Source organism: Delphinus delphis, chromosome 1 (genome assembly GCF_949987515.2).
Source record: "Delphinus delphis chromosome 1, mDelDel1.2, whole genome shotgun sequence".
Taxonomy (NCBI): domain Eukaryota; kingdom Metazoa; phylum Chordata; class Mammalia; order Artiodactyla; family Delphinidae; genus Delphinus; species Delphinus delphis.
In genome coordinates this window covers 84,658,615-84,681,674 of record NC_082683.1, presented here as the reverse complement: position 1 = coordinate 84,681,674, position 23,060 = coordinate 84,658,615, and the positions used below count along the sequence as shown (strand labels likewise).

The 23,060-nt window shown below is 33.8% G+C and overlaps 1 protein-coding gene across 4 annotated transcripts in view; it reads right to left on the bottom strand.

Annotated features, from left to right (window-relative positions):
- Positions 1-778: 778 nt before the first annotated feature.
- Positions 779-23,060, bottom strand: part of PTBP2 (polypyrimidine tract binding protein 2) — an 83,975-nt gene continuing 61,693 nt past the window's right edge. Inside the window, exons 9-14 of one of the 4 annotated variants that reach the window (XM_060026034.1) lie at positions 15,249-15,403; positions 13,751-13,784; positions 13,240-13,332; positions 5,846-6,062; positions 5,667-5,744; positions 779-5,496 (exon numbers count right to left, since the gene is read on the bottom strand). In XM_060026034.1, the coding sequence (XP_059882017.1) occupies positions 5,367-5,496; positions 5,667-5,744; positions 5,846-6,062; positions 13,240-13,332; positions 13,751-13,784; positions 15,249-15,403 (707 nt within the window). In that variant the 3' untranslated portion in view covers positions 779-5,366. Of the gene's footprint in view, positions 5,500-5,666; positions 5,745-5,845; positions 6,063-13,239; positions 13,333-13,750; positions 13,785-15,248; positions 15,404-23,060 lie in introns of all 4 variants that reach the window. The other 3 variants (XM_060026042.1, XM_060026051.1, XM_060026025.2) reach the window with 3 other exon arrangements.

Genomic DNA, 23,060 nt, shown 5'->3' with positions numbered 1-23,060 from the left:
TAAAATGAAGTTAAAACTATATACATAAGGTTCTTTTCAGCTCTACAGTTATTCCTTAGTGTTAACAGTACATCTCTCTCGAATAACTTGAAATTACCAAGAAAATATAACAATGTTCACACTCAGCAAAATAATAAGAAAAAACTTTTAAGCTGATTTTCACTGAACTGAAAAAAAAATTCTAACAACATAGAACTTGAATGTCCAAATGGGTCACACCTACCAATCTTGTCAAAATGTAGTTCAGCAGGTCAGAGGTGGGGCTAGATATTCTGAGTTTCTAATAGGCTCCCAGGTGATAAGTGCTGTTGGTCTGGGGACTGACTTTTGAGTAGCAAGGTTCTATGATCTGAACAAACTGTAATGTTGACAAGCTAGGCTAGCCCAGATATTGCTGCAGAATAGTGACCATGACCAGGAATAAAACACTGTAAGGAAAACATTCCAGAAAACCTGATGATGAAATACGTCTGGGAGGTGATAATACGGGAGGAACAAGAAAGATCATTAAGTTGGTAACTGAAGTGGAATGAGGGAGGTTTGTTATTTTCTAAGCACTAACACCAATTAAGAGGAATACTCTTTCTGTCCACTGAAATGGGAGGGAGGCATTAAGTTGCACGAAGTGTGGCTATAATGTGAAGCTGGAAAGGATATCTTTGTATTTGAGGATCTCACACATAATTTCAGCTTTTAAAATACTAACGGTAGCTCCTTGTTTACTTTTTACATCTTTGCCTTAGGAAAAACTTGAGACTCAAACAACTCATATGGTATTTATTGAAAAGGAACTGATTTAATAACCTTAAAATTGGTTAAATGTCATGAGATTTGATAAGGGGATTATTAATGTCCAGACATCCTAATCTTAACAAAATTTTAAAGTGTTGAACAAAATATCATACCATTTAATAAACATCATAAATATTTGCAGTATTTTTTAAGTACAAAAAAACTTAAGACTACAGAATACAGAACAAATTCTCTTTGAAAAACCACCACTGAACTTAAAACATACTAAATTCAATGTAACGATTACCTGTGGAGAAGGGATATACAGGGGCTAAGATCAGGGAGAGTACATAAAGGATGTCAGTTCAATCTGTAATGTTTTATTTCTTTTAAGTCATATATTAAAATTACACAAAGTATGGAAGGTATTAGGTGGTGAAATAGTAAGTGCATAGCTGTTTATGTTCTTTGTATTTTTCTGCGTATCTGAACACTTCATTTTGTCCTTAATGTGGGCAATCTGACACTTGACTTTTAACATTAATACTTTATTGGCAAAATCTAAAACAAAAAAAGATAAAGGGAATAAGTATACTTAGGAGAATAAAGAATAACTCCAAAATTAAGGGTTTTGATAATTGGTACACATATCCTAATACTCTGGCTTAAAACTGAGATTTTCTACTGAATTCTTACCAACAGATTTTCTTGAAACAAATATTTAGCCAAAATAGAAACCTATGTATGTTCAATTTCACTAAACAGTTCCATACCCTTTCCTCCTGAATGAAAAAACATTTTCAGATTTTTGCTCTATTTAAAAATATTAAGGCAGTGAGGAAATATTGTTTGAAGTCCCAAGCTACTCATGAGAATGTCTTTTCTTTTCATATTCTCCAAAGACTTTGTTAAAATTACCTCTGTTTCACAGCAACCTTTAAAGGTATATACACAGAAAATCTCATTTTTAAATGGAGTCCATAATTAAATATGTATCTGTGTTGTGTTACTAGGCTATCTAATAGTTCAAACAGAAAATACAAGGCTAAATCCAGATTCTCCTTTCATTTGGCTTTGGGATGCATTATAGACTTGCATTCTACATCTTTTTGCTTTAGCAGATGTTATCAGTTAAAAACTTTAAAAAAAGTCCTCTGTAGCAAAGAGATATCGGGGTATTATTTATTGTAGATAACTAAGATCCGGCAGACATGAAACTGACATTGCAACTTTTCCTTCTACATAGCAATTTATCAATTGCATAGCATTTCTGCATTCCTACTATTTGAGTTTCACAGTACCCTGTGAGGTGGGAAGAGCAGTACTGCCTACATTTCCCATACACAAGGGATACTGAGGCTTAGAAAAGTAACTTGTCCTTTTCTGCTAACTATATGTTGATCCAAAAATAGAAATAACCAATTACCACAATCTGATTATACTAACCTTATATTTTGAACTTTAAATGCCTCAAAAGTGTTAATATATCCCTAATGTAACTAAATATAATGATTCCTTAGTCCTGGTTAAGCCAGGGTGTTCTTAGCTGCTTTCAAATATTAAATTAGATTTCTAACATTAAATGTAAACTTTATGAATCCATTCCGTAAGTAGGTATTTTGAAACCCATTTTCCAAAATAAATCTTAATGTCAAAAAATCAGTTTCTCAGTTGTAGGAAAAAATAATCAAGTTATCTTTCTTAATATTCAAGGTAAGACCTCTATTAAAAAGCAGCTGCATCTTAAGAACACTTCACAGTTAGCTAGCTCGCTTGAGAGAGAAGACTGAGGCATATGGTAGTAATAATAATGATGACAAAGCTATTATTTTCACCTAATTAAACAATTTACTATATGCTGAGGACTGGGTTAAAATAATGTACGAAAATAAAGCACTCCAAAATGTCAAAATTCTCACTTCACTGGCTTTTGCTTTGGAAGGAAGGTTGCACTGGAGTGCACCCTAAAAGACTGAGGAATCTGACACTCCCTAGGCAGGAAAAACTTGGGTTTCTGGTCACTCCTCCATCAGAAATACTGGGAACTCCTTAGCTCAGTAATTGGAGCAACCCCAGTTCCCACAAACATCTCAGAACTTCTGTTTCTTCTTCCAAGCCAATCCCATCCACAAGGAACTACCTGAAAAACAGATATAGCACCTACTTTCAGATATTTCAACTACCACCCAATACTGAGAAAAACTTCTGTTCGATTACTAGTCATTCATATTATGGGTTTTTTACAGACTTTTTAGGCTCATGTGCTGTTGCTAGAGTTCTTCTGTACTACAGTGCTATTTTAAGAAAAAAAAAATTGAGATAACTTAGCTTCCAAATCACCCCCCATGTCGACCCAAATGTAAACAATTATTTACTATATTCTTTCTTTCTCGGAAGTGACTGAATTATTGTATTAATAAAGCACACTTAAATGAACTGCATACTCCTTCATTTGTTTTTAACTTTCCTAATGTATGAGTATTGCATAATTGTCAGAACTTAAGGAACATGTATAACAAAGTTATCAGACACCAAAATGCCTGTTTAAAAAAAAGGTGACCCCCCAAAATATTGAGTACTACAAATAGCACCCTAATCGAAACCCTTTAAAAAGTGAAAAGCGTAACATCACATACTACCCCTTAAACTTTTAAATACCTGAATGTGTATCTTCCTTCCCACCCAAGGCAAAAGCAGATGGTATACTGTTTCTTCCCAGTAACATCAAGTACCCTTTGTTAAAACTCACAAGGTAGGAAATCTTTAGCAGACACAAAAGATGAAAGATGAAACTGCAGCAAGAGAGCATGGCAAATCCAAAAGATCTATTAGTGCATAAATCTACTGGAAAAAAAACAACAACAACAAAAGAGATAGAAAGAATTAACAAGATACAATAAAAGTTATGTCTTTAAAGCAGTAGATTATAACAGGGTGGGAAATGTTTAATATGTGTCCTCCTGAAAAGCAGTTACCATCTTTCAAATTAAAAAAAAACCAGCTGGTATATTTTCACAGCATCTAGATTTATTTATGGTATAAAGCCATAGAATTGTAATATTATTATTCCTTTCCCACCCTGGCAGAGAATAAACATGAATTCAGAAGCACAGTGGAGTGAAAACAAAGAAGAAGAGAGAGAAAAGGCAGCAGAGAAAGACAGAAAAGGTGAATACAGAGCTACAGAAGTGTTTATTGAGCATGCTACAGAGGTAAGCAGAGTACACACAAAAGGAAATTAAACAACCATCAAACCTCCCAACTTTGTTAGAAAATTAATTTTTAATTGTGCCGCTTTCAAACTATACTGAATTTTACATTTCTAAAGATGTAAAAACTCAACTAATAGAAAATATACATGACCATTCTGTCTACATAGATAACAGAATCTATGAACCTTGAAACTAAGTACATCAATTTGAAAAAGTATTGGTCATTTAAACAGAATCAACAATTCAGATTGACAAGAACTGTTCAAATTAATTTGACCTGTAGATTCTGAGCCATGTTTTTATTAAAGTCAAAGTCAGATCTATTCCTAAATACAAAATATTTTGAAGATTTATTAAAACTGAATATTACAATGCAAGGTAAATTAAGACTAAAGGCACATAAACTTTGGTCCCACCTGGTTGTCAGTTTTAGAAAACTGCCACAAAATTAATCTTCCTGCAAATTTTCGCAGTACACTTTCTTTTATCTTTGAAAAATACATGCACCAGTTCCTGAACTAGCTAGACCAGTCTGCACATGCTCAGAAATCCACAACCGTATTCCAAATCTTAATTACAAACTAAGGATGGCAATATATATTTAAATGCACATAAATCATGTCAACTTCAAAAACATCTACGAAAAATATTCAGCCACAAACAAGACGTTACTTAGTGCTGACATTTATATGATACGTCCCACAAGAGTGTGTACAAAAAGGTTAAGATTCCACAATGCTTTCCACGTAGGGCTCAAACTTACAGAAATCACTTTGTTGTCTTAAGAAATTAATACTCTGCATCTTGTTAATTTTAACTAATGCCTACATTCATAACTGAATCTAGACCAGAATTGTGAGATACAAAAGGCCAATGTTTTTTTTTAAAGCAATAAAGCCTAAGGTAGTAAAAACTAAAAAAATGCTGCTTTATTCTTTCAGTATTATGTATCTTATTTGATTAAATAGAAAGAAATGTGACAAGCCAATAATTCAAAATAAGTTCCAAGCAGGAGAAACAAAAACTTAACCCTTTTTACACACCCCTGCCTAAACATATTGTTAATTCCCATTTAACAATGTGCCCTAGACAACCAATTCCTTTCTTCTAGTAAATGCACAACAGCAACACTAGTTTTCCTTTTTAAGGCACGTATGTCAACTAAGTTGAAAAAGGAAAGTAAAATTAAAATTTTAAACAGACAATAAAAATGGCTTCTCTACAGAACAGATGAAAAAGAGCAGTTAATAACTCTGCCTTTACATATGCCATTTCTTTTTATAACCAAGGAATGATAACAGCATGGGAAAAAAGAAAAGAAAACAACAAAAAAAATCAAACTCTGGTCCCCACTTTTCTGAACAGTCAATAGGTGTTGACACCAAACAATGTGATTCATCGCCAATCTTCATCTCCCCTTTTTTAAATTGTTGACTTGGAGAAAGACACTCTCAGATGATGGTTTTCACCAAGGTTATAATTATGAAGATCAATCAAGGCCTGAATAGCTTCTTCCACTGTTGCCATCTGAAGAAGAGCCATTTTGTGATCTCTTCTGAAACAAAAGTATGAAATTAGATACTTCATAAAAATTAGGAAGGGCTTAAATACTTAACTTTTGCCCATTCCAGAATCAAAGACGTCTAGAAACAAAAAGAACTACTTGAAGAAAACTTTTACTTCTATCAAGTCACTAATTTAAAGACAAGAAAGCTTGCTTACTGAAAAAACTTAAATGCTTTCACAGTGCCCCCAGTGTTAGCGAACAGTGTTCGTAGATCCTCTTCTGCTACTGAAGGACTGGGAAAATTAGAGAAAAAGAGTAACAATTAATAAAAAATGTTTATATTTTCTTCCTAAAATGTATAACCTTAATAAACTACTCCAGCTTTAATACTTACGGGATATTGGATAGGTGAAGGGTTGCAGAAGGAGGAAAAATGTTCTGAAAATTTTTGGATCCAGGTTTCTTGAAACGATGCAGTGGGGAATTACCAAAATCTTTTGTTAGCCCTTGATCATCAAGTCCCTCTCGAGGTAGTTGTACAGTCTGATGTTTAGACAGAGTAACACGAATAATTTTCCCATACATCTTCTGTCCATTAAGATGATTCATGGCTATAAAGGGGAAGAATGCCTATTAAAAAACAGTATCAAGGTTCAAAGCAAAAATAATTCTCATTTTAGAAAAGTTGAAATATCTGAATTGTTATGATTTTAAAATAAATCATGAATTTACAACAGCCACTGGTGACAAAACAAGTTCATTTGCACTAGACAAGGCACTGAGGCAAAAAAGCCAGCCTCTTTTATAGAACGAAAATCCAAAATGTGAGTCTCTCTCTTCCTTGACAGTCCTGCTAAATGCCCAAGAAAGAAACTTAGTACTCATCTGTAACATTTTCTCCCTGCTGATCTATATCCTAATTGCCAAGTCCTACCATACCCATCCTCTTAATTACTCTCAAATTCATCTTCTATTTCTACACTTTTCACTGCCATTATTTTTTTTATCTGGATAACTCAGTCAGTCTCCTAATTTGTCTTGTTGGATTTTTCTCTACTTTTCTCCAATCCATTCTATACAAATCTATGTCACTACCTGCTTAAAACCCTTAGGGATAAAGTCTAAACTTACTCTTTAACATGGCTTATGCGCCTTTCTCAGTCTGACCCTAACATCTCTATCAAGCATCCCTGAAAAAACATTTATTGATGATATACAATACTAACCACTTTGTTAATGCTGAGAATCAAGTGGTAAGACAAGAACCATCCTAGCCCTCCTCATGGAACCTACAGTATCTTAGTACTGTATTCCTTGTACTTAATGTTCCAGGTGTACAAAACGTATTTTCTTAAACACTAGTTTTTTTACCTTTAGCCCCGTGTGCATGCTTTTCTATTTATAACAATTTCCTATCTCCTTCACTATCCCTCCTAATCTATTTATCCTTTAGTATTACTTCCTCAAGAGGGCCTTTTCTTCATCATCTAGAAAAGGTTCAGAACCTCACTAGATACTCCCCCATGCAGTACCCTTTATTTGTTTTCATAAATTCATTACATTTTAATTATTTATATCCTCCTTCAGACTGTAAGATACATGAAAGCAGGAACCAGTGCCTCTCCCCACAGCACACAGCACAGTGCCTAAACACAGAACATCACATAGCTACTTCTTGAGGCAGCAGTTGGGTTACTTTTCAACTAAAAGAACTGGTCTGAGATTAGAGAACAGTTATACGTTTTATGTTTTATTCACTAGTCACAACTGAAGAAAACCATGTCATAAGTCATATTGAAGGTCTATTTGACTACTCAAATCAAAGTATTAGAGTATTAAACAGAGAGGTAAAGGCAATATGGAAGAGCAGGAAATTGAGAATAAAATCCCTACTCTCAAATGTTTTAATTTGATTAGTATACTACAGTACACAGTCTGACACAGGAGATACCCGGAATTTGTTAAATCCATGCATCTTGTCATACTTACTTGTATAGAATAAACCAGTTAAATATAAAACAGGTCTGAAAAGGAAAATGCTATAGAAGTATAAGGTACCATTCCAAAAAATCTTTTTCATTTATAGCTTCCCTAATTTGTAAAAATAAGTTTACTATTCCAGTTATAAGATAAATACTAAGGATGTAGTGTACAACATGATAAACATAATTTTAACACTGCTGTATGTTATACATGAAAGTTAAGAGACTAAACCCTAGGAGTTCTCATAACACAAAAAATTTTTCTATTTCTTTTATAACTATATGAGATGATGGATGTTCACTAAATTTACTGTGATAATCAACTCATGATGTATACAAATCAAATCATTAATGCTGTACCTCTTACACAGTGCTGTATAACTGTAAAACTGGAAGGAAAAAAAAGTTTACTCTTCCTGATTTACTGCAGTGTTATACATTTGTAATAGTTTTTTCTTAGATTTTCAACTGAGGCTAATTAAAAAAATAAGCTGTCAGGCCTTAATTTCCTTACACTGTATTTCGCGTATACTTATAAAATCAACTCAATTATCCATAGTGATGGTATGTAAACTCCTTTTATAATAAAGCTTACTTGAATTATAAAATATTTTTAAGGTTCTATTAATTTTGTTGTTTTAAGTGAACAGAACTTTGCTTATGATAAAGTGCTATTAGCTATTACCTCATACAAAATGTGTTATAAGGAATGAGTTTTGGGAATAAAGTGGCATAAAGAAGTAGACTAAGGTTGTCATAAGAAAAGGTGTATTAGTGCAGCTTTTGAGAAGTTATAAAAATACTACACAAACAGTTGAGCTTTGAGATACTGAAGGGCACAAATAACAAGAGGTCCTAGGCATAGTAAGTAACTGCACCAAGAGGAGATGGATGATAGAGAAATGGGGTCAAAAATAAAGCAAAATAACCAAACAGCTAACTCAGAAAGTAACCACGTAATACGGGAGATTCTAGTCAGCTGATTGCTGATAAAAGGATGTGAGTAAATTTAAAGTGGATGGGGGTTAAGGAAAGGGGTAAATAGAATACTGGGGCTTTTAAGGGTATTAAACAATAAAAAGCTCGTCAAAAATGGAGGTATATATATTGATTAAACAAAGCAGAAGGAAATGATTAGAAAAATTTTAAATGAATCAAGTTTAAGTAACAGGACTCTAATATCTTGAAATCTGTTCCAAGAAATATGGCATCAATGAACAAAGCAATCAATGATCAAGAAGAAAAAAGTCAATGCTGCATAGTGGAAACGTCATTTTTGGTTGAGTATTATTTTCTACCTCTCCCTTTATCTCTGAAAATAGTAATGAATAACGAGAAATTAAAAGATGGTAAAAAAAAATACGTAGTTTACATAATGTGGAACTAGAACTATATCAATAATTATCCCCTTTATAATTAAAAATAGTGTTGCCTCTCCCATTTAAAAAAAAATGAATCTTGATATCCACTTGTTTATTAGTCTTGTCAAAGGACCCAACTTTTAGCTTTATTTTTTTTTTCTCTCAACTGTCTTCTATACCATTGATTTCTAGTCTTGTCTTTATTATCTCTTTTCCTTGGGTTTATGCCATTACTCTCTTTTTTTCTAAATTATTTATTTACTTATTGGCTGTGTTGGGTCTTCGTTGCCGTGTGCGGGCTTTCTCAAGTTGCGGCGAGCAGGGCGCTACTCTTTGTTGCGGTGCGCAGGCTTCTCATTGCAGTGTCTTGTTGCAGAGCATGGACTCTAGGCATGCAGGCTTCAGTAGTTGTGGTATGTGGGCTCAGTAGTTGTGGCTCACAGGCTCTAGAGCGCAGGCTCAATAGTTGTGGCGCATGGGCTCAGTTGTTCCCCGGCATGTGGGATCTTCCCAGACCAGGGCTCAAACCCGTGTCCCCTGCATTGGCAGGCGGGTTCTTTTTTCTTATAAATTTATTTATTTATTTTTGGCTGCATTGGGTCTTTGTTGCTGCATGCGGGCTTTCTCTAGTTGGAGCGAGTGGGGGCAGTATCTTCGCTGCAGTGCACGGGCTTCTCATTGCAGTGGCTTCTCTTGTTGCAGAGCACGGGCTCTAGGGCGAACGGGCTTAGTTGCTCCTCAGCACGTGGGATCTTCCTGGACCAGGGCTTGAACCTGTGTCTCCTGAATTGGCAGGCAGATTTTTAACCACTGTGCCACGAGGAAAGCCCAGGAAGGTGGATTCTTAACCACTGTGCCAGCAGGGAAGTCCCTATACCATTATTCTTAACAGTTAAAACATTCTGTAAAATATCACTTTCACTGTACCACACATACTAATATGTACAGTACTTTTATTACCATTTAATTTTACATATTTTAAAATTCCCATTAAAATAACTTCTTTGAGACATGAGATATTGGAATTATTTTTCAATTTCCAGATACCTGGAGATTTTAAATGTATCTTTCTGTTATTAACTCTTTAACTTAACTGCGCAGTAGTCAGAGAATTTGGTCTGTATGATACTCTCTGAAATTTACTGAAGCTTGCTTTATAGTTTAGTTTGTGATCACTTTCTGTAAGCATTCCTTATGTACTTAAAAAGAATGTGTTGGATGTATAACTATTAGATGCCTAATTCTATATATGTGTAATTCTGTTAATCTAATTGTGCTGTATCATTTGCGTCTTGCTGATTTTTTTGGGGGGGTTTCTGCCTGACATAATTCAGCAAGGTGTATAAAAACCTCCATTATCGTGGTGAATTTGCTCAATTCTCCCTGCAGTTCTATCCATTTATAATTTACACATTTTGAAGCTATTTCATTAGGCACACATACACATAAAACTTGTCATCTTCTTGGTGAACTAATAAATCTTTTATCAATAATCTTTATCTTAAATGAATATAGGTACGTAAGTTTTCTTTTGCTTATTACCTGTCAATTATCCTTTTTATATCCCTTTACTTTCAATCTTTCTACATCTTTGCACCTCACATCTCTTGTAAATAGGTGGCTTTTAAAAAATCAAATCTGTCTTTTAATTGATGAATTTACTCCTTTACATCTGTTGTTACTGTTGATACATCTGGACTTGATTCTATCATTACTTTCAAATTTCTATTTTCCCCCATTTTCTCCATATCATTTGCTATTTTTCCCTCCTTTCTTTTGACTGTTTTTTTGGGGGAAGGTCTATTGAGAGCTCCCTTCTATGAGACCAGCAATACCTCAAAGTGCGACTTAGAGTTCTCCATTACTCACAGTAATGAAGAAGTGAAAGCCAATAAATACACATACTTAAAAACTGCTCAAATATCACAACACCAGAGTTACATGATTCCTCCTCCCTTTACAGCACACTTCGCTAGATATAATTCAGTAGTTAAAGAAGAAGTAAGTTTACTTTTGAGATGGCAGCTACATATTAAATAAGAACAGTTGAGGCTTTCTTATAAGTAGTTCTTGAAAATATGAATTGGAGAAACAAGATAATTATTTTAACAAGGAACTACTCTTTGACATTTCCTTAGAACTCATTTACTTTAATCGCTGAAGATCAGTACACTACTTCAAAACATAATTTACAAATTATATTATTCCTAAAATATCCAATTTAAGAAAATTCCAGTATCAATTAAATAGGTTATGGTAGAAACTGAAAAATCTTAATGTTTGCAAATTTTAAAACTCTAGTCTAAAATGATTTAACATGGCCTCTAAGATTTGCAACAATCCCATTCACACTTGTATACTACTGACTATACCTTGCCGTTTATTTCTCCCATACTACTTCCTGAGCACAAAAACATCTGCCTATATTATAAAACAATGAGTATTTCCAAACAGAGTCCCATGAAAACCAAAAAGAATGAGAACAGAGCCCATAAAAAAAGCATACTACATTTAAAAAAATTTCACTTATTTTTTTCAATAGTGCACCCTAGTTTTGTATAGGATTTGTGTGTTTGTGTGTGTGCTGTAAAGGCATTAAAGGTGCAAGTACATATTTTTATGGACATATACTTCAAGAAAGCAAAATCTAACCTGGCAGCAATGAGAAATAATAAATTATTTGCCACTACATATAGTTTGAAACCTATAAATCATGCTATTAGTAAGTCAAAGCTTTAGTAAAAAAATTTTATAAAAATTAGGGGTAAAAGATTTATCAATGTTAAGTATTGTTAGGCACTGAACTGTATTCTCCCAAAAGTGATATATGGAAGCTTTAATCCCTCAATGTGACTACCTGGAGGCAGGGCCTTTAAGGAGGTAATTTAGGTTAAATGAGGTCACATGGGTGAGGCCCTAATCCAATAAGACTGGTGTCCTTATAAGTACAGGAAGAGAAATCAGAGCCTCAGAGGCTGAGAAAAGGCTCAGAGGAAAGGCCATGTGAGGACATATGGAGAATGGAGCTGTCTGAAAGCCAGGAAGAAAGTCCTCACCAGAAACCAAATCTATTGGCACCTAACTACTGGCCTCCAGAACTATAAGAAAATAAATTTCTGTTGTTTTAGCCACTCAGTCTGTGGTATTCTGTTATGGCAGCCCAAACAGACTAATACAAGTATAGCAAAAATTAAATTATCACTTATCTAGTCCTTACATAAAACAAAACTAAAAATATCGTGAAACATTTGGTTAAATTCTACCTCAGGTACTTCTCAACCGTAATGATTGCGTATCCTTTATTTACATGAGGGTAATGCCACCCACAGCTCACACAATGAGGAAGAAAATCAAACATTTAAGAATGCTTTGTCAACTATGAAACAAAAACTGTAAAATGCTACTTGCAAAGTTTATAAAAACAATGGCAATGACTACACCCACCAGAGTACAGAAGTGTACACAAGCAGAGGAAGAAGAAAAGATTTAATTAGCATCTATGACATCATCAGCACTTTTATATAACTTCCACTAAAGATGGATAATAGCTGGTAAGAAACACAGAATTTCAAACTTACTTCTGACTCCAAAGGCTAAAAGGTCTAGTTCATCATGTTCTTAGTTTGTGAGTCTCACTGGATATAATAGCAAAAATACACTAGTTTTTACCCCAAAAATGGCAAATTTCAAAATTAATAACATGAGTACACCCAATCTAAAGTACCATCATCGCCAAATCTCAACTAACAGAATTATAAGCTAAGAACATATTGACTTTACAGTCAATCACACCATGAATATGCAGCTACATTCTAGATTTATGTGATTTGGCTTTGTGCATGAATTCAAACGAGATGTTAATTAAGTCATCAATTATTTATCTAATAGTATAAGTGTAACTTGTCTGAAGTACATTTTAAGATTTCAAAAAGGATTAACAGTGGGATATTTGGTGTAAATTTTTCATTTTGTAAGAACCTGGTATCTCTAAAATACATTTCCCATGTGACTCTTTACTAAGTTTAGTTAAATACTTGCAAATGACTTTAGAAGAATTAAAATAAGACAGCGTTAATCAGGATTCCGTGGACTATATGAACTGTTAACTTTGATTACAAGGAGTATCCAGGAATGAAAAACACTAAGGATCTTTAATATGTATGTCATAATTCTTATGTGAAATTGTTATTGTAATTTTGAAGCCAAAACATTTCTTCCTTAGACTCCACACAAGAAATGGTTAAGAGGACAGCAGAAAAATACAAATATGTTCATCATGTACAACTATTCATGTTAAAATATGAAAATTAACATGACATTTTGAACCCTGGCTATTAATAAATGGCTTCTTACTAACATAAAGAGTTTGTTTATATTCACAGGTTTAGATTATATATTTGAAATCAGATTTGAAGATGTATAGATAACATATAATTTAATCTTACCCAGTTGTGATTGGTTTCCATCAGCCATCTGTATTAGAGCACTGTCTTTCTTGTTGTACAAAATCTTCACACGCTGCACATCTCCATAAACACCTTATTTTAGAGCCACAGAGAGGTAATCCAAAAATGGAATTAATTTTACGTGCAAGTCAGCTAAATATTATCTTTCTGACATATTAATGAAACATTCAGACATCAACATGATCACTCATTCAAACTCATCATTCTCACAAATGAATAAAGAAGATCAAGATTTTGAACAGTGAATTTTGAAAAGAATAATCTCTGATAAACCCTCAAAGCTATGTGAATGATATTAAATTAAAGATCATGCAAAATAAATCAGCATGCATTAAAACAAATTTTGTGTCTATGGAGAGTTTTAAATAGCAAAGAAAAATAGCAAAAGATTTACTATTCAACTTTAAGCCAAAGTGCTAGCTACAAATAAGAATTAAGGTGAAACAAAAATCAAATCAATAATAAAAGTATAGTGCTAACAATAACATACCGAAGAGGGTAAACAGACTTTGGGGCGTAACCATCTTTAGAAGGAGAGAAGAGCAAGCAGCGTAAGACAAGAAGAGAGAAGAGTCGAGGAAGAGCGGAGATGAACAGATCATCCATAACGAAGGGTGGTTCCCGCAGAATGGTGAGGTGGTCATGGATCATGGTTCAAGGCGGTTAATTGGGGCAAGTTGGTCCGAGGAACATTTGTTCAAGCACAGAAGCATGAACACAGGGAATGGAGACAGGGGATGAAGACAAGGACAAGGAAAATAAAGGATAAGACAGGGAAGGGAATGGGCATTTGGGAAAAGACAAGGAAAGGGAAGGTGAACACACAGGGAAAAGGATGAAATGGGGAAGGGAAACAGCAATGCAGAAGAAAAAAATAAGGAATTGGGGAACAAAAAAAAAAATAAAATATAGGTCAGTACATAGGAAATGCAGGATTTGGTCAGAAAATGGTTGGTTTATGTACTGTACAAGAAAAACTGAGTAAAATGTAGTCATCCAAGACAAATATGGGTAAAGTACATCTATATCAAAGAGTAAATTACAGCATTTCATCTCAACATAGGGAAGGAAAGCATGCACAGGAATTTTAAACTTTGAACTTTAACTGCATAAGCATGGCTGGTTATGAAATGCAGGCAAAATTCTTAAGAGAAAAACAAAGGCACTCTGATTCAAACATTTTAGCATGCAGAACTATGGATGACAATAGTACTAAATGATAAAATAGCTTAATGTTCATATTAACAGAGGCCAATTAAAAATGAAATATTCAAATTAGACATCATAAACTGATACATTGAGCTTCCCACATTTCATACCAGCTTCCATAGCAATCAAAATAAAATATACCAGACATAAAATGTACAACTAAAGAAAATAACTCAGCAATAAACTTTATTTAAGGGGGTGGGAGGGGTTCAGGGAGGGGTGAAGTTGAAAAATATTTTTAGAAGACAATGACTAATAACTGCAAAGAAAAAATTACTAAGAAAGACTGGAAGAGTGCCTCGTCAAGATCTTTGGAAGAACCTTCAAAGAAAAATGTATTAGAGTAGTTCACATAAAATAAGATTTAAAAAAATGCAATGACACATAAGCATGAAATGAACAAGCAAATAATTAGAAAAGGCAAAGAGCAAAATTGTTTTACAGTTACATCTGCAAATTAGATCACATTTGCCTTTTGAGAACAACAAAAAGATAAAAAGCCAAACTACAGTACTTCACCATATTTTTCTTAGGAAAAATAGGTAGTTAGGTTAAAATATATATATATATATATATAAAAAGAGATATGACTGTCTACAGAAATAAAGTATTACCTAAACAAGTACATAGATTTTATTCGGAAGTAGAAACACACAGAAAATACTTTGACTAATGAATGTACATAAAAAGAAAGGCAAGTGCAAAATGAAATAAACATGAAAAACTTTCACAAATGAAATGGAGGTAAAAAATAAACACTAGAAAATTATTTTACTAACCTCTTCATTTAAATTGCTAACCAACAGGACTGTATTGCCACCAGCTGAGACTCCAGGCATACCCACTCGGCCAGCAGCAGCTGCAGCAGCTGCTGCAGCAGCATTTGGAATAGCCAAAGGACTCAGAGCTCCTGGAACAGCTGCAACAGGAAGCCCTAATTTTAAAATAAAGCATATTTTACGAAACACACACAAGTCGTTTACAAAAACCAATTTAAGCACGATGGCTGCACGGCTTAGGGCTGACCGTTCCAAATGGTTCCTGAAAGTTAATTTTTATAACATTTAGAAAAATTAGTTGCTGATAAGTAGTAGATAAAATTAATTGGTTTCAATGAAATCATTAAATATTAGAACTAAGGTACATACCTGTATTATGTTAAAAAAAATTAAATATACAACATTCCATTTCCTATGGAAAAGCAAACACAGCATAAAGAATATACCTCCAAGTCAGAGACTTGAAAAATTCACTTCCATGGTTCATAGTGAGGAGCCAAATCTAAAAAAAAATCATCTTCAACATAACAGTAACTCACTTTTTTATACAAGTGCTACCTTCTTTATAAACGTGCTTGAAATTAGACAAATAATTACAGCTTACAAAACATATATAGTAAGTCCTTCACTTTTAGAGACAAAATCACCCTGAACATCATTATTTAATTAATTCAAGTGACCTAAAGAAAATCTTACCATAATCTGTTTTCCTTAATTCCACACTCAAATAGGTATAACACAAGTTTCTCAATTACAACACTTCCCCCGTAGAAAGAATGAGAAAAAGTCTCTATTATCACACAAGCTTTCTCTTTCAATATTTTCCTATCCTTTACCTACCAGTTTTAACATTTCCTTCTTATTTCTACTGTTCTACTTTCCAGTCTTACTGTTGTTCTGTCATCTTCAGGATTCTTCATTTATTCCATGGAATTCCCTTTGTCTCAGCATCTTTATCCGTATTTCAATTATCAATAAACTTGGATTCCTTTCATCCCTTAAATTCTTACACACCAGCTTATTTCTCAATAAATATTAGTTCACTAAAGAAATGAGTTATATGTTCTTTTTTTTCCTTCTCATGATAAAGGCGACAAACATTCAACCTACATGAAGTTAATTCATGACGTACCTGGGTAGAACTGGCCCTTAGTACTGTTGTCCCATAAGTTCATGTTTTATTTCTTCTTTTCTCTTTCCAGCTTTCTTGTACATGTCATAAGGATGTGCTGTTACCTCTGGTTTCAGACGTTACTCTTTTAGCCAAGTTTGTTTATCTTTTTACTTTACAGAAACTATGACCTTTCATTGGCAGGGTGAACAGCTCTTGAAGACTGACAATTCTTAACTTCTTTAGTTTTTGACTTACAAAATTTTTCCCTCCCAATCTCCTTTTATCTTTTCTGAGTACCTCCCCCATCAGTAGAATGGTGTTTCTCACTTACATTCTTGCTCTGTATGAGTTTATTTTACAGTCCCCCACACCACCACTCCACATACCATTTTTGCGGATTCCCTCCCCCCCATCTTTTTTTCTTATTTCTCCTCTTTTATTTTTTAGATTTTACTTTTTGTTTTGGAAATTTTCCAACATATACAAAAGTAGAGAGACTAGAATAATGAGCCCCATGTATCCATAATTGTTTACCAATTATTAACTCATGGCCAATCGTGTTGTATCTACTCGCAAATTTCATTTTTAAAGTAAATCCAGAAATAAGGATCTAATTTTAAAATAGAAACTTCTCACGTCTAATAATTACTCATGCATAATAGACTTTAGTGCCTTTTAGGATCCACCACTTTAACTATTCTATGGTATTACTAACTTCTCAATGTTAAATATAATAGCTCTCATTACATTTGATAGGCTGTTTCCATTTAACATTCAATGGATATCTTAAAATGCTGCCACTGTAAGATACATTCCTAATTCCTAGGTATGTACTCACAGTCATTTTGATCTTGCATACTCTTATTAGACATGTAGTTAGATTCCAAAACTTATAGTTCTAAGTTACTTATCATTTGTCTTTCTCTGTTGATATTTCAAGAAAAATTACTAATTCATGAAACACATATAAAACATCAATACATTTGATATATCAGTCTAAACACAACAGTCTAAACACTTCATTTTTGCAGAAAATGGTTTCTTCTAAAATACATCTCTACCATGCCAATATACAAGTAAACATCATAATACTTCACCAAAATATTCAATGATGAAAAATTTATTCAAAGAAACTTTAAGTCTGGGATTTGTAATGGAGATACCGTGGTAGCACAATATTATTTAAAACATCAAGACATCATGGAAAAATAATCACTGAGAATTAAAATAATTAACATTAATTAAAAAATGGTAATTAAGAATTAAGAGACTAGGCTAAAGCCCTTTTTGAAGTGTGAGAGACTTAAAAAAAAAGAATGCCACGTTTTAATAAACAACATTACACTTTAGTAAAAATAAGACTTAATTTTCTTGTGAAAATATTCGTGAAATTTTGTGGCTCCAAGTAGATACAATTTATCTCCTTCTAGTAAGGAGATAATGGAAAGCTCAGCAAAATGTGGAATGTAAGCTATGAGGTCCCCACTGTTCTTGCTACTATCCAAATGCTACTTCATAATCTCCCTACTTCTCCATTTATTCTCACCATTCTGGGTCACTTGCTACTAAAGTCAGATGATCTATCCTCTTGCCAAATGTTCTTTCTTCATTTTAGGCAGCCCAGAGCATGATGCAAAAGTACTTCAAGAGATGAGGGCAGTCACTGTCCTTAGCACCACTAGCATGTATTTCTCTTCCACTATTTCTTCTCCTAGTCTGGTAACTTAGAAAAACTATTTCAGTCACCTTTCACAGTTCCAAATCACTAAAATAGTCTTGACGTTTTTATTGGACTTTTAAAGCCTCTAAGGATAGTTTCCACCATTTCCTTCAGTATACTCTTCTTTAAAAAATTATTTTGTCAATAAGGTAATTTTTTTTTTTAGGTTTAATCTCAGTGTTGTCTGCTACACAAAAATATAAAAACCTACGAAGTATTTCATGATGTACTATTATAATGAATCCTGAAAAGGAATTGTGCACTGTACTTTTCATATTAATGTTAACTCCTAGCTGTGAGAGAAAATACATTTACTATCTTCCCTTTGTAAAAAAACATATAAAACACGTTATGCACACTGGCTCTAATGGATTACTTTTAGCTGTAGAAATTATTTTAATTTTAATGATTTACGTCTTCAAGGCAGCAGGTATGCTGTAAAAAACACTATTTATGCATATTGAGATGGGGGATAAAAATGTGTTTTACTTTCAGTATTGTTGTAAGAATCAAATAATGTCAAAGAGCTTCATAAACTGCCACATGAAAAGGAAGGTGTCACAGGGATCCCCCTTCTATGTGAAATGATCTTCATTGGCTGGGCCACCCAGAATTTTGAGTGATTCAGCAATTTTATAAATTTCTTATATTAGTTCTGACACATTACTAGCCCCCTTCTCCCTGAGACTGATGGCCACACTGCCATGTACCTATCTGATAGAGATTCAAAGTGCACAGGGATGAAGTGATTACAAATTATGCATCTGTCTATCCCTCTATCCCTCAGGTCATATTTTGCTGAGGTACACAGACATCCCTAACCTTGTCCATTACAACTGAAGAATTAAACTGTTCTTGATAACATCTTAAATCATTTGCAAATTTTATCTATAATTTTTAATAAACTTTTACTTTAGAACAGTTTTAGATTTACAGAAAAATTAAAAATTCTCCACAGTTCTTATAACCTTGGGCACCCCTTTTCCCCCATTATTAATATCTTACTATAGCATGATATAGTTATATATCATATATATTATAAATAGATATATTGTACTATCATACAATAGTATGATATATGTTCCAACTAATCAGCCAGTATTAATGTTATTATTAATTAAGGTCCATAAAGTATTCAGATTTCCTTAATTTGCATCTAATGTCCTTTTTTTGTTTCAGGATGCCGTTATTAGATTTAGTCATACCTCCTTAGGCTCCTCTTGACTACGACAGTTTTATCCATGCTTTTTAGAGATGCAGAATTTGTTCTATCCTTTCATTTCCTATTCTGAAACATCGATCCAAAGTCAATTACATCATATCTTTTGGTCTTAAAGTTCTTCCCCCTGTTTTTGGTCTTACACTTCTTTTCCCTGTTCAAGACATCTGGTGGTTGTTATTCTCACACACGACTGAACAGAGGATTGGTGGTGGGACTTTGAGGCCTGTTATAATTCATGTAGTATAGGGTCCTGGGTGAGGGGGGCAGTTTTTACAATATTTTATTTCCTGACTTGAAAATAAAAATTTTACCTTTGACAAGAATGACAGCTGCTATTTTTTCCTCAAACAATCCATTCTTCCTCTTCCACCAAGCTTCCCTTCAATTTTTATTTTACCCTCTAGAACCCATTTTTCTTTTCTATCATTAACAATTGCATTTTATTCAATGTGTTCCTTAGAGAAAATTTTTAATTAAAAGCTTGCTTGGTCCTAATGAAACTTATCTTATAACCCTCTCAAAAAGTCATTTTTACCTCCCTAAACCCTTCCCCAAAGGAAAGTAAAGGGTGCATTATTCATCCTACTATCTCACCACCCAATGTTACTTTCAGACTGCTGTTCTGCCGTCACCAATTAGAATGTCTTTGAGGTCGTACCATGCAATCATTTCTCATCAAAACAGCCATTAGGTCACTGGGACATTTTCTCTCATTACATTAAGACTTTGGCACCTGGCTTTATTTCTTCCTTCTATCTCAGCTCTTGTCCTCATCCTGTGATCTGTCTGACACACTGGTCTCACGATTTCTTAAAAACTTCTACTTTGATGATTTTTACTGTATCAGTCTGTTTTACCAACTTCTTTTGCTACATCTTTGATTTTTTTCTTTTTTTGCCATTCATTTCTAACATTACATCCCCTTTCCTGACTTCGTTCTTCCATCTTATAGATCCTCCTACTCCCATACCAGCCACTGAACCAACCCATTTTTAGCCTATATGACAACCACTTCCCTTTCTGTTCTCCCTTGGCTAGACTATACTATGTCTAGAGCATTTTGGCTTGCTTGTTCCTAATCCATTAATGCTCTACAATGCCAGACTTGGATAAATCAAATCCTACATTTTGGATATGCTTTCATCTAGGTTTGTAAAATATTAGAGTGAAAACACACACACACACACACCCTACAACCCCAAACTGATTCCACGAACATTTTGTTATTTGATGTTAGCCGCATTTCCTATTCTATTTTCAAGAATTCCCTAAAAATCCACTAGACTTAAGTCCTTGTTATGTTCAGCAAGTATCTTGTAAGACTGAGATCAGAATTCCCCCAAAATTTTCAATCAACTTCAAAAGTCCTCTCTATCTGTTCCCCTTTCTTCATAAAGATACAAATGGTGAGAAGAAAGAATATGGACTATCAAAAGCTGATGACTTCAGTTCCGGCTCCAGCTCTACCCCTAAATCTCTCTGTGAGCTTGATAAAAATTCCTTCCAGTTCTCACAATGGTCCTGAAAAGTATCTCTATATTTCGTAGGCCCCAACATTTCCACTATATTCTTGATCCAATCTACTACAATCAATTCTAGGACTTAAGCTAGCCTTCAAAACAAATACTAGCTAATATGAAATTAGCATTCATTCTATGCCAGACACTGTGAAAAGTTCTCTGTATGTATTAAAACATTTAATCCTCACACTAGCCTTAAAACATGGGGATTACTATCATTATATCCATGACAAATGTGAAAGCTGAGACAGTGAAGTTGAGCCAGCTTTTGAACTGAGGATGTCTGGATTTGGACCACATACTCTTAATGATTATGCATACTCCTTTACTGTAAACATTTCCTCTTGGGCCCTGATTTGCTCCTCAACTACCATCCCATTTCTCCTTTCTTCCTACAGCACTTATTCAAAGAATAGTAAGTACTTTATCAAATTTACATTCCTAATCCATTATAATTTGATTTATACCCATTCTTACGAATAAGAATAAACTTTATGGTAACTACTAAACTGAATAGGCACTTCTAATTTAACCCTATTTATTTCATCCCTCAATCCCTTACTTCTTTACTTTCCCACAACATAAATGTGTAGTGCTTAAAGTTTCAATTTCAAGTCTTTAGCCCTCTTGCTCTCTTATACCTGAGAATCTTAAACCAAAGTTTTTTTTTTCTTTCAGTTTTACTGAGATATAATGGACATACACCTTATAAATTTAAGGTGTACAGCATAATGATTTGACTTACATACACCATGAGATGATTATCACAATAAGTTTAGTGAACATCCATCATCTCATACAGATACAACATTAAAGAAATAGGAAAAAAATTTTTTCTCCTTGTGATGAGAACTCTTAGGATTTACTCTCCTAACAACCTTCTTATATAACATAGAGCAGTGTTCGTTATATGTACCATGTTACATTACATCCCTAGTACTTATTTATCTTATAACTGGAAGTTTGTACCTGTTGACCACCTTTATCCAATTTCTCCCCACCCTCAAGCCCTGTGTCTGGCAACTACAAATCTGATCTCTCTAAACCAAAACAACATTCCTCTGGCCTTTCAAATTCTCAACCCCACAGAACTCTTGCCTAAGTCCTAGGCTGAATTTCCTACTGTCTAGGTGGACTCCTCCACAAGTTTAATTCTTCATGAGTCATCATATTGTAAGGTGCCAAGTCCTATTACTTTTACATTTAATTTTTCCCATGTTTCTTTCTTTCCATTCTCATTTCTGTCCCTAGTTTAGATTCACAATTTTACCTTACTTAGACTAACAGTCTCCAGTATACTCCTTGGGATAGCATCAGTTCTAAGATCTTCTCTCAAACTAGTTCTTTCTGACATCACTGCCTTTCATGTTTTCCCAATTACCCTATGCCTCATTCACAACTGAATACTTGTCACTTCCTAAACATGCATGATATATTCTTCATCACATTTCTCATGCTGTGTTTTTTAAATCCTTTATTCTTATCCAAATCAAATGCCTTTGGCCCATAAAGCCCTTCCACTTTCTCCTTTGGATGATAAATTACTCACTTCATTATGCTCTAATATTACATTAAACTCTATTATATATTTCAGTTTGCCTCACATTAGAGATATTCAGGCGTATGCTGCCTCCACCAGAGTATAAACAAGATTACAAGCACAGAAACCTTGTAATTTTTCTGAGCCCCTACAGTACCCAGCACAGTGCTAAAATGACTGCTGAAAAATGCAATTAATGAATAAAGCAGGATGCCACTGAGGTGAGGTAGAATCCTTCTAGGAATGTGAAAAGCTCACAGCAATTAAGGCGGGTAAGAAAAATTCAGAAAGTGGGGCAAAAAGGAGAGGTAGATTCAGAGACAGAATACCATTTTTAAATTAAAATCAACAGGAAAAAGAAAAAAATATAGAAATTCAAAGGAAGAGAAATATGAAGTTAGGAGGAACTCAGGAAAAAAAAAAAAAACACTAAAATTTCCTGTATGTATCTACTGCTTTCCATCTTTAGAGACTGAAAACTTTCTGCATAACTTTTACCTCCTTCAGATAGAGGCACATTTTATACTATGGTCACAAATGCATAGTGTTTCTTCTACTAATTGCAGAGGTAGCAGTAATATACTTTAGAAGGCTTTACTTTGTCTTAGCCATACCACATACATAACTGTCAACTCTTAAAAATTTTTCAAGATTAAATCTACAGTATGATTTAATTTAAATCTGTCTTCTACATCC